Genomic DNA, 11630 nt, shown 5'->3' on the forward strand with positions numbered 1-11630 from the left:
TTTGCCCAGAAAAAACATTCCCTCCCCCGCCCGTCAGTGCCCCTGCACAGGAACGGATGTGCCAGTTACGTGTTTTGGGATGGCAGAAAACGTGCCTCTGTGCTCACTGTCTGCTCTGCACAACGGCCACGTGGGCACTGTCAGACAACACCAATGGGATCAGAACAGCTCAAAGTTACTGTTTGTTTCCAGCACTCTGTTTCCCAGAACAGAGATCTGATCCAAAATTTGGGATTTCTAGCAGGAACCTTGCACCTGGAAGGGCATAGGGAAGGTGGACACTTTATTTAAACACAGACACCGTCCCCCTGGTGCAGGCTCAGACCTGCTCTGTACAGAAACAATAAACCCACGCCCATGTTCTCTCCATCTCAGTGCCAACAGGCTGCTCGAGGTGGCCACGCGCCGCTGCTCGCTGCTCCCTGGGCCACCACGGCTCCCTTTGTGTCACCCCAAACACACTCCCTGGGCCACCACGGCTCCCTTTGTGTCACCCCAAACACACTCCCGTCCCTTCAGCCTGGCTGCTGCCCAGCCCTGATGCCTGGAATGCTGAACTGCAGCGTGTCTGACCTGGGGTGGATGAGAAGCAGGTAAATAGGCCAAGTCAAGCAGAGCCACAGAAACAGACATTCAGGGACTGAATTACCCCTTCCCTACAGCAATTAAAAAGCAAATGCAATTATTTTGTACCAACAACTGCATCCAGAGTGCACTTTTGCCTTAGGGAGACTGAAACCAGTGAGATGGAGACTCGCACGACATTCCCCTTCCCTTGTGACATGCTCAGATCAGCGACACAAGGGCTTTGAATCGGTGCTGGCACCACAGTGCCCGACTGTTCCCACATCTCAGGAGGGACCCCCAGGCACTGGCCCGCACATCACAACGGGCTGTGAAACACTGCTGCGTGTGAGTAAAAGGAAATGAGTTGCTCTGATACTGAACACCAGAACAATGGGATGGGACACGAGGCCCTCGAGGAAGGGGACACGGGAGTGGAGAATTCAGAGCCACAACAAAGCTTCCACTGAAGCGTTTTGAGCAGACTTTGCCCTTGAACGCAGCCCACACCAGCAGCCCAGCAGCTCACCCACATGGCTCCATTTAAGCCTGTATCAAATCCCAGCTCCAGCTTAACCAGGAGTCCCTGAGGGCTAAAGAAAGACACAGCAAGGAGAGATTAACTGGCAACAGTGTGGGATGCAAACAAGGCACAGACATACCACCGACTCCAGAGACATTCCTTCTTGATGAGCTTTTTAACTGGGTGCCCAAAGAGCAAGTGACAGGGAAAGGAGAGCAAAGATAGCGAGGGAAGGAGGTAAAACAGAAGTTTTACACCCGCCACGGTGGCTCCAGTGGGAGCACAGGAGACACACCTGAGCAGTCAAAGAGCTCTGTGATCACTGTGATCAACCCCTGCTCCTTCCTGGTATGTGCCACGCAAGCAGGGAAAGCATCGACTTACACACCAGTTCCTGAGAAAGCTCAGGAAAAGAAAGACAAAAATCAGAAAGGACATCCTTTTACTGCAGAAGCATCCCTGAAATCCAGTCCCTTACAGAACAGGAACAAGAGTGAATGGCCAAGGCAGGAAATTATTCCCAAATCCTGAGCTAGCTCCCAGAGAGTTGTCATTACTCATCTGCACTATCTGTACAGAGATAAGGCCAGAGCTGAGAGCATAAGGCAGGCAGCCAAGGAGCATAGGGAGCGTGATGGTCCTGCCCTGCTCCTGCTCCGAGAGCCCTGGGAAGGGCAGGGACTGCTCCCTCAGAGCCAGAGAGGCAGCTGTGCCAACCCTCAACGCTGGGAAACTGAACCAGCAATGAACAGGCAGCACAGAGAGCTGTTCCTACACATTTCACAGTGCACCTGCAGCTTCCAGCCCTGCTTTCACCCACATGCCAGCTCTGACTTTGCCCACAATGACCAGCCGGTCTCAAACAGGTTTTTTCCTCACCTGGAAAAACCTCATTTTCTTTGGGGAACATACACAACATAAGACATTCCAAAACCCTTAAAATATTTCTGCCTACTTCTCTGCAAGCATAACAGACCCAGTTCTGAGCCTCTTCTCTGGTCAATACTGCCCTCCCAGCCAGCTGCCCTCCCAGCTTTCAGTGGCAGGCCTGGGGAGCACCCCTGGATTCCTGCTTCAAACCTCAGTGGCCACCCAGGCTCTGGAATTGATTCTGTTCTAAAACCAGGCACTTTGTAATGCCAATCTTGAGAGGATTTCTCACACTGTCTTAACTAGGATGAGGCAAAAGTTGTTTCACCTAATTTCCAACCCACCTCAGTATTACATTTGAAAGACCACCTATGACATCTTCAGCCTTGCTCACCCCAGGATCTGCACAACGGCAGCCAATGGCATTAGATAGAAATCTAATGAGATAATATATTTACATAATATTTATGGCACTCGCTCTCAGACAGGGTTTTGTTCTTGCATCCTCAGTACGTGGCACTACAGACACTTCCTTTGAGCTGGAAAAAGCCTGAGGTTAATTTTTAAATCTAATTTCCCTTTAAAAGAAACCACGTGTTTAAATAACAAGGGAGGAGTGCAAATGTACCTGGGTTTACCAAACCTGAACATCAACTCAAGCTCAACTTCCCTTCAGTTGAAAATCTCAGGCTCTTGCAGAGCACCCAGTAAAGCCAGGCACACACTCCTCCTCCTGTAATTCCCTCAACACCCTGCTATGTTGGGTGTTCACACTGATTGTCACCTGAAATTCTCAGCAGCCACAAGAGATGGGACACGTCAGCAGGTTAAGCACTTACCTAAACACACAGTCCCAGCACTTGGCATCCTGCAGCCTCCCCAGCACTTAAGCAGCTCACCCTCACTAACCCTGGGGAAACAGCCACCTTATTACACTGTGTGTGCCACAGCTGGTTCCAAACTCAAGCTCCTTATCCAGCAGTCTGGAAGCCCAACTAGATTTTCTTCCAGGATACAAACAGAAACCCCTGCCCTGGCCCAGGCTGCTGTGCAGCATCCAGCTGTTCAGTTTGAGTTAAAGGGTAATCGAGAAAATTTAGCTCCACTATTCATCCAAACTTCTCAAAGCTGAACATTTCTCATCAAGCCACGGCAACAGGACAAAGCAACTTCAGATTTAGGTTTAGAAATGTGCCCATGACACGATGGACACCCAGGCACCACATGGCATCAATGCCCTGAGCAGGGCATTTCCCTCCCCATGAGGGTGCAGGAGCACAGTCCTTTGGGAAGCAGGACATGCAGAACTCTGAGGACATCACACAGGCTCTCCAGGTTTTGTGTAGAAGAGGGCACATGCACTCCAGCTCCAATGTTGTTCCAAAGGCAGCTCACACTCTGCTGTCCTGTCTCTAACTGAGCCTCTCTCCCTCCCCAGCCCCCCAAGCTCTCCTGTTGCCCACAGCCGGCCCAGGTGCACCCACACCTCCAGTGCTGTTTTCCTCCCTCCTGCAGACAGCAGCTGCATTCGCTTCTCCAGTCGGTTGCTATAGAAACAAATCAATCCTCAACAGTTTTATTTTTACCAGTTTCTGTGAAATAGGATTTATCTCATTTCCATGACTAAGCTGTACTCCAGAGCGGCAGCTTTGGGATGGTGGCAGTGCCAGCTCAGCATCGGGCAGAGCTCGCGCTGCAGTGCCAAGAGGAAATGGCCATCACCCGTGTTCAGAGGCACCTTCTCATCTCAAGGACACTTCACCTTGAAAGGATTCCCACAGCTGGAGCACAAGAGCACTCCACAGCTGCATGGCACAGCCTGGGAAAGGCAGAGGGCTCACATGGAGTGGAGGTGTTGGCACACGCTCTGTCTCCAGCCAGCCAGGCAGCCCCTTGGGCACTGCCACAGGAGGGACTCAGCCTCTGGGAACTGCCTTCCCCTTGTCCAGGGGCAGCTGCAAGAGGCTTTCCCTCTGGTCTGGGGTGCATTTCCTCCCTTCTGTATCCCCTCTACTCTGCGCCACACCTTCCATGTATGTCTATGTTCTATCCTGCTTGTTTGTCCTGTCTCACTGAAACAATGCATTACCTCACAACATCCCCTCAGTGCACCCAAGTCTCACAAGCATCTGAGCACAAACCACCTGCTCAGTCCTCATACTGTTCAGGATCCTCCAGCCAGCACTGGAGCCAGGCCTGAGCACAGCACGGAAACGAGTAAATGTGTGTCATGGATGTGTTTCACTGCTCCTCCCACAATGGGGCAGAGCACAAACTTTAAGTGAGCCCTGCAAATGCTCCTGGGAAGGTGTGTAACCTGACAACTGGAAAAACACCGGGGAGCCCTATGTCTGGGCTCTGCTCTTGCCACCACAGGACACTGTGACTGCTAACACACTGCACCTGTCAGTGGGCAGCAGCTGCCTTGGTTCCAGCATCCTCAACACAATCTAACCCACCTGACACTCCTCACCTGAGACTCTGACCCACCTAATATTCCCCACACCACATCTCAGCCCACAGCAACTCCCTCATGGAATATTTGAGGTAACCTCTGCAAGCACATGGATATTTCCAAAACCCAACTGGTACTTCAAAACACTCTCAAAGCAAGGCAAAAAGTAAGCTTATGTGTTTCTCACCCTCCAGCTGACATAAACACGTTGACACACTGACACTCCCAAGAGAGCGAGTCTCAGAGCACCAGAGGACTCAGCACGTGGGTAAAGACTGGGTGCTGCATAACCCCGAGTCCTGCTCTACAGAGGGGAGCAGCAGCACCCGTGGCCTGGGCGAGTGGAACTGGGAGGTCCCACAGCAGGGAGAGCCCTGTGCTCCTGACCCAGCCCCGAGCACGGAACCGTGACCAGAGCACGCAAATAAAACCTTCCAAAGCTGCACCAGGAGATCACACAGCCAGTAACTGCAGCCTTCGAATTCTTTAAGAAGTGCTCAGGAAACAATTCCCAGCAGAGGCCTGTGGCAGGAGCACGTCCAGCAGCCCCTGCTGGGTGTGCAATTACAGAGGGCTCTGTCCTGTGGTGTGTGCACGGCAGGGCATGGAGAGGAGGCAGCCTGAAGTGGGTGAGATGCTTAATCACAGCAGCAGGAGAGGGACAGACCCAGTGCTGCCCAGTTCTGTGGGGACGCAGTGGGAGCAGCTCCCCTGTGATGCTGTGAACTATCAGCCACACCAGAGCAAACACCAAACCCCTCTTTGTTTTAATATAACTCATTTTTCTGACTCTAAACCGCCCTTGAATTGTCAGAACCCACTTCAAATGTTCTGCCATCCCACCACGTCGTTCCCTAAACCACCCAGACCCCCTCACCAGCAGCAACTGCTGCAAATGGGCTGGAACACAGGCTGTGGCTTCTGTGGAGCAGCACCCAACCCTTCCCACAACAGATGTGCACCCAAACTCCTCCTTCCCAGCAGAAGTGTCTCCTTGATACATTCCCAGAGGATTGCATAGCTCATCTAGGGCTTAGCAGCAGCCTCGGTTTCCCCTCCCAGCAACAAAGATCCAGGTTTTTCACAGCAATAGTTAAAAATAAAAAGCTTTTTCTGCAGATTTGGCTTTAACACAACCCATCCCTCACTGCTCCTGGCAAAACCTCCTGAATGCAGCCTGATAGCTCAGCCACAGATTATTTTGTTGTTTCCTGCCTTTAACTTCACAGTGAAGCACTAAAAAAACCCAAAACCAATAAATCCAAATTCTGCAGCCTTGATGCAAAAGTGCCCCTGAAAATCCAAGAACCCTCATGGATTCACGGTGCATTTCTGGACTTGCTGCTGCTCATAAGCCCTAAGCTGCACGTGCATGGAGTGGATTTTCCCTCTGGCTGCTCACTGGTCCTCCCGTGGTGCCTTTGCCTGGGCTGTGGTCAGGTGTGGAGCCGGAGCAGCCGGGCACAGCCGAGGGGCCGGGGCCGGCCCCCAGCACGTTCCCAGGCCCTGTGGATCCCATGGCACAAGGGCTGATCCCGGGGCCACTGAGCCTCCCAAACCCTGGCAGCCACCACCTCTTTGTGAGCCCACCATCTCTGGCAAACGCCAGACTCCCATCTCCTCCTCGTTCCCCCACCCCACCAGGGTTTGTCCCTCTGCCCGAAATCCTGAGTGTTACACCCTGCACCTTCACCCCTCAGGACAGACGTCCATTGTCTTCGCAATTACTGCTCCTGTGGCTTATCCCGCTCCATCCTGTCCTGCTTCCTGCTCACCTGCAGCTGGAGGTGATTGCAGTCTGTGCATGGCTCCACACCCAGTGGGCTGGCTCAGCCTCAGCACAGCCTGGACTGTGACAAAGTTCACATTTGCCTGATAACAGGCACAGTGGCAGCTCAGGTGATGTGATAAAACATCGCATTCCAAGGAATTTACTGCCAGGGGAATCTTCTACTACTTCATGGAGCAGCACTTGTTCTCTTTGGAAGAAAAATGGCCCAAACTGATGAGTGCTAGCTCAGAGCAAGCACCAGCTCAGCACCTACCAGGTGTAACATGGGAATTCCAGGAAATGCCTGGTTTGTACCTCATCCAAAATTGTATCTTTGAGATGCCTGAAATGTTGCAGAACTGCCAGAAAAAGCTGAGACAGGCACTTCGGGACACATGGGCTTTGGGAACAGGTTGTCCAAACAGTGGGACTTAAATAAAATAGGAACTAAATAGCGACATCCAAAGGAACCAAAATCAAGAGGAGGAAGGAACAAGGGAGTTCTGCCAGCCCAGCTGAGCATTCATGACCCTGCAGTAGGAATGAGCTCCGGGGGTGGAGGGCAGCTCAGCAGCTCCCATGTTGGGACAGATCCTTACAGACGGGAGGAGCCTCGGCAGGAGCAGGGATCAGCCTGAGCAGGAGGGGGCAGCTGCCTGAGGAAGGGAAAACATGGAGCACACAGACCTGACCAAGGGCAGAACTCTCCCCACAGCTGAGGGGGCAACACCCTACACTAGAAAAGCTCCCATGTTGTAGTGTTGGAAAGGTGAGGTTTCCTCCACCAAACACATCCCTAAAATTGATCTGTCCCAGCTGCTCCCTTGGGCCTCTCCTTGCAGGGACACTCAGCAGCTGCTTCTCATCCAAACCTCATCACAAGCTCCTCACCTGGAGCCACTTAACCCAGAGCCAAAGCCCAACAAAGGGTCAGGAGGTGGGAAACAATCCAAAGCCCCTCAGTGGCAGCAGGTGCCACACAGCGAGTTAAGGACGCGCTGCCAGACCCGGAACCACTGTCAGACACACACAGAACACACAGTGCAGGGAAACAGCCTCGGGACTGGGACTCGGGAGGGGAAAAGGACCATTGCAGTGTCCCCAAGAGCCACGTCAGCGGACACGGTGACGGCTGTGACAGGCACTGTCAGACGTGTCTGTGCACAAAGCCACGGCCAGAGTCAAACAGCCCCACGGGCACCGTGTCTGCGGGGAAAGGGCCCCGTGAGGAGCTGGTGCAGCTCAGGGTGTTTAACCAGAGCCTCCACACTGACCCGAGCACCCCGCCAGCACAGCCACCCCTTGAGGGGCTGCAGCAACTCCCCTCCCAAACCAGGGCTCAGAGTATTTAATGTATCCAAGGAGAAAGACACAGTCTGACTCAGGGGCACATTCACGTTTCAGAAACACAAACCTGTGCCCCAGGGTAGCTCTCCTGGCCAGGGCCTCTGCCCCAGACAGGGATCAGGTTATGACAAAGGGAAAACACATCAAATTTGGCCACAACCGGGCCAATCACATCCCTCTCAACAGTCAGGGCGTGTAGTGACAGTGGCACAAATCTCCTCCCCATGCTCCAGTACAAACCAGTTGCTCAGGGACCAGGAGCAGCAGCATTTCCAGCAGAGGCTGAAGTGGCACAAAGCTGTGGCTCCAGAAGCACAGCACTGAGTGGTTTCCTCAGCAGATGCCGAAAAAGGGGAGGAGAAAAAAAAACTAAAAAAGGTCCAAGAGCTTCAAACCAGAGAATTGCACAACGCAGGGCTGGGGACACCAAAGCCACTGACGGAGACCCCCCAGAGCCGACCCCGACCCCGCAGGGGGTCACTGAGAGGATGCCCCAGCAGGGCCTGGACACCTCACCCAACACCCACAGCCGGCAGCTCTCCCACCGCGGGACCCCTCGCACGTCCTGGGCTGCAGCCAGAACCCTCCAGACGCACCACAGCTCCCCAGTCACACCAGTCGGAGCGCCCGCACAGCCGCGCTTCGGTCCCGGGGCAACAGGCCACCCCTGGGCAGCGCCAGCCCCGGCAGTGCCCGCTCCAAACAGACAGACAGACAGACAGACAGCCTCCCCTCCTGGCCAAACGGAGGCACACCGGCCCAAGGGGCTCTGCCGCGGCTCCCCCCGCGCCCCCGGTCCCACCGAACCCCTCGGGGTCCCCACACCTCTCACAACCCTCCACGATGTCTTATCCCACCCTCGACCCCCACCTGAGGCGCCTCCAGCTCTGACCTGCCTCCCCCGGGGACGGACCCCCGGCTTCCCCCGCCGCGCTGCCCCTCCAGGGACACCCCCGGCATTCCCGTGTCCCGCAACCCCCACGGGCACACCCGACCCTCCGTCTGCGCCGCAGTCCCGCACCCCCGGCCCCGCACCCCAGCTCCCCGCTCCCTCCCTGGCCTCGCACAACGCCCTCCCCGCCCGCCCCGGGGCCGCGCTCACCTGAGCAGGCTGGACAGCGGGTGCCCCACACCGCCGCTCCCACCGCCGCCGCCGCCACCGCCGCCGCCCGCCCCTGCGGAGCCGCCGCCGCTGCCTCCCCCGCCGGAGCCGCCGAAGCCGGAGCTGAGGCGCTTCCCCGAGAGCAGCTTCTCCACGGCCGGGAGGTTCCCGGTGCGCGCGGCCTCCAGCAGCTCCTGCTCCTTCCCCATGGCCGGCGCGGCCCCGCGCCCGCGACACTTCCGGGGCGGGGCCTCGGGGGGCGGGATCAGATGGGGCGGGACCCACGCAGGGCCCGCCCCCAGCCCCGCCCTGTCCCTCAGGCCGCGCCCGTTTCTGGGCGGGGTCTGGGGGGTTTCCTCCCCTCAGTGGCGGGGCTGGGCTGCAGTGCCGCTCCAGCGCCGTGTCCCGGCTCTCTGCCCCGCGGGAGCAGCCGGGTGTGGAGCTCCGGCTCGGGGCGGGGCTGGGCCCAGCACGGGCCCCTCCGCGGCAGCGCCGTTGCCATGGCGACAGGCCTCGCCCCTCCTCGCCCTGCCCCTATCTGTGCGTCACCAAGAGGTGGGGCTCTGAGCCGTTGCCATGGCGATAAAAAACCACGCCCCTCACGGCGCTCTTAGTTAATCGTCATCGGGGTGCCGCCGCGGCGCCGCTGCCATGGCGACAGGCTCCGCCCCTCACCTGGCTCCATTTATTACGTCATCAGAAGGCGCCGTGGCAGTTCCGTTACCATGACGACAGGCCCACCTCTCGGGGACTCGCAGTATTGCGTCATCAGGCGGCGCCGCGGGCGCGGCCATGGCGGACCCGGCCCGGGACCCGCTCGGAGCCGCCGCGGCCGCGGAACCGCCTCCGGGCCCGGCCCCGACCGCGGGACACGGCGTGGGGGACGCGGCGGCCGCGGAGGGGGAGGGCGAGGCGGGAGAGGCCGGCGGAGGCGGCGAGCCCAAGGCGGAGGGGGCGGACGGGGAGGTGAGAGCGGGGCCGGGCGGGAGCGGGCCCGGGAGGGGCCGAGCGGCCGCAGAGCGAGCGCTGCGCTGTCCTTCAGGTGAGGAGCGCGGAGGGGGAGGCGGCGGACGGGGACGAGCCCGGGCTGCAGCCGAGCGCGGCCAGGAAGGTGAAGCTGGAGCTGAAGGAGCGGAAGGAGAAGAAACAGAAGGTGGATGAGGACGAGATCCAGAAGATGCAGTGAGTGCCGGGGACCCGTCCCAGATCCCCCCTCTCACCCCCGAGAAGGGCACAGCCCAGCCCTGCCCGCCCCGGCTGAGGCGCCTTTGCACGGCGGCCGCAGGGACCCGAAGAAGCCTCGGAGCTGTATTTTTGCTGTGAGCGATCGTTCTCCCTCCCCGCAGGATTCTGGTCTCGTCCTTCTCCGAGGAGCAGCTGAACCGGTACGAGATGTACCGTCGCTCTGCCTTCCCCAAGGCCGCCATCAAACGGGTACGACAGGCAGGGGCGTTCGGGACAGGGCTGAGGGGCCCCCCGGGACCCTCCTCAGCCGCCCCGGCCCCGCGGCTCAGCCCGGTGTCCCGGCACTGCCGCTGCCCCCCGGCGGTGCCGGCGCGGGGCTGCAGCCTGGGGGGGCCGGGGGCCTCTGTGGGTCAAGGTGAGGGTCTCTGACTGTCCCTGCCTGTCCCCCCAGCTCATCCAGTCCATCACAGGCACCTCGGTGTCCCAGAACGTCGTCATCGCCATGTCCGGCATCTCCAAGGTCTTCGTGGGGGAGGTGGTGGAGGAGGGTGAGTGGAGCCCGGGTGGGAATTCAGCGCCTGGAGCTCAGGACACAAGCAGGGCTGGGGGAGGCCCCGGTCCAGTGGCAGCCCCAGCTCAGGGCAGAACAGCGAGGGCAGCCTGGGCTGGCACAGCCCCTCTGTCCCAGCAGGGGCCCTGCCCTGAGCCAGGTCCTGCTGCTGTTCCTCCTCACGAGGAGATCCTGGGGCTCCAGCTCTGTCCCTCAGCCCAGGGCTCCCCTTAGTGCTGCTGAGAACAAAGGAGTTCCTTGAGACCTGGGAGCTGTTCCAGCTGGGCTGGGGGTCCTGCAGCCCTGGGGCCTGTCACAGGGAGCAAGGGGAGCACAGCCCCTCTGTCCACAGCCCCCCAGAGCCCACCCAGCCCTGGGTTTAAGCACATCAGTCCCTGTGGGACTGGATCCAGCACATCCACACTGGCTGAGCAGTTCAGAGGCCCTTTGTCCTGGTCACTCCTGGGACTCCTGTCAGGGAGGAGCTCATGGAGCAGGTTCAGTCCTGGGCATTGGCAAAGCAGGAGCTGTAAACCCTAAACACAAGCATTACCTGTTGCCTTTCCAAGTGCAGCTGAAGCAGCAGGAGAGGGGGAGGGCTCAGGTGTCCCCTCCTGTGACCTCTGTATTTGTTGTTCAGCCCTGGACGTGTGTGAGAAGTGGGGGGAGCTGCCCCCCCTGCAGCCCAAGCACATGAGAGAGGCCGTGCGGAGGCTCAAGGCACGAGGGCAGATCCCCAACTCCAAGTACAAGAAGATCATCTTCCACTGACTGGCCCTGGAGCAGAGAGGGGCTGAAACAGCAACCCCTCGGACCCTCCCCAGCTGAGCCACAACCTGAGGCCCCTTGGGGAGGGGTGTGAGACCTCGGGGACCAGAGGGACAGTCCTGAGTCACTGCTCAGAACCCTGCACTGGGCAGAGCCAGGAGCTGCTCCAGACCTGGAGCCATGGGCTCCTCTGCCTCAGCACAGCAGGGAGAGGAACGTCCACGGCCTTCAGAGTATTCACCCCCCAGGGCTGTGCTTCCTGCTGGCCCAGATGTGGCTTTTTTGTACATTAAAGTTGCTCTGTGTTGGTGGCCCGGCTGGACTCGCTGTGTGCAGGGGCAGGGCAGGCTGAGGCTGTGCCTCAGCCCACCATGAGGTGCTCCTGGAGCTGCTCCCAGCCTGGGGCAGTGCTGGGTCCCTGGGGCCTCTGAAGTCATGGTTCAGCTGTGCTTCCAAAGCCAGAAAACAGCACAGTTGGGAAGACAGGAGGGGAGG

The 11630-nt window shown here is 58.3% G+C and overlaps 2 protein-coding genes across 5 annotated transcripts in view; one reads left to right on the forward strand and one right to left on the reverse strand.

The window, feature by feature from the left end:
- Positions 1-9274, reverse strand: part of ANKS1A (ankyrin repeat and sterile alpha motif domain containing 1A) — an 82190-nt gene extending 72916 nt beyond the window's left edge. Inside the window, exon 1 of one of the 4 annotated variants that reach the window (XM_032710799.1) lies at positions 8633-9274. In XM_032710799.1, coding sequence (XP_032566690.1) covers positions 8633-8841 — 209 coding nt within the window. In that variant the 5' untranslated portion in view covers positions 8842-9274. The remainder of the gene's footprint in view (positions 1-8632) is intronic. The other 3 variants (XM_032710796.1, XM_032710794.1, XM_032710797.1) reach the window with 3 other exon arrangements.
- A 126-nt stretch (positions 9275-9400) lies between these two features.
- TAF11 (TATA-box binding protein associated factor 11) lies at positions 9401-11449 on the forward strand. The gene is made up of 5 exons (XM_032710800.1): positions 9401-9598; positions 9675-9814; positions 9979-10066; positions 10269-10365; positions 11008-11449. Exons 1-5 carry the CDS (start codon positions 9425-9427, stop codon positions 11136-11138), a joined length of 630 nt encoding a protein of 209 aa, XP_032566691.1. The 5' UTR covers positions 9401-9424; the 3' UTR covers positions 11139-11449.
- Positions 11450-11630: the final 181 nt, after the last annotated feature.

Source organism: Chiroxiphia lanceolata, chromosome 25 (assembly GCF_009829145.1).
Source record: "Chiroxiphia lanceolata isolate bChiLan1 chromosome 25, bChiLan1.pri, whole genome shotgun sequence".
NCBI classification, from domain to species: Eukaryota; Metazoa; Chordata; class Aves; order Passeriformes; family Pipridae; genus Chiroxiphia; species Chiroxiphia lanceolata.

Excerpts from the sequence above, each read along its gene's own strand:
- TAF11 (XM_032710800.1), top strand. The coding sequence starts at position 9,425 with ATGGCGGACCCGGCCCGGGACCCGCTCGGAGCCGCCGCGGCCGCGGAA. Across the intron at positions 9,599-9,674 it reads CGGAGGGGGCGGACGGGGAG|GTGAGGAGCGCGGAGGGGGA; the intron begins GTGAGAGCGGGG and ends GCTGTCCTTCAG. Across the intron at positions 9,815-9,978 it reads GACGAGATCCAGAAGATGCA|GATTCTGGTCTCGTCCTTCT; the intron begins GTGAGTGCCGGG and ends CCCTCCCCGCAG.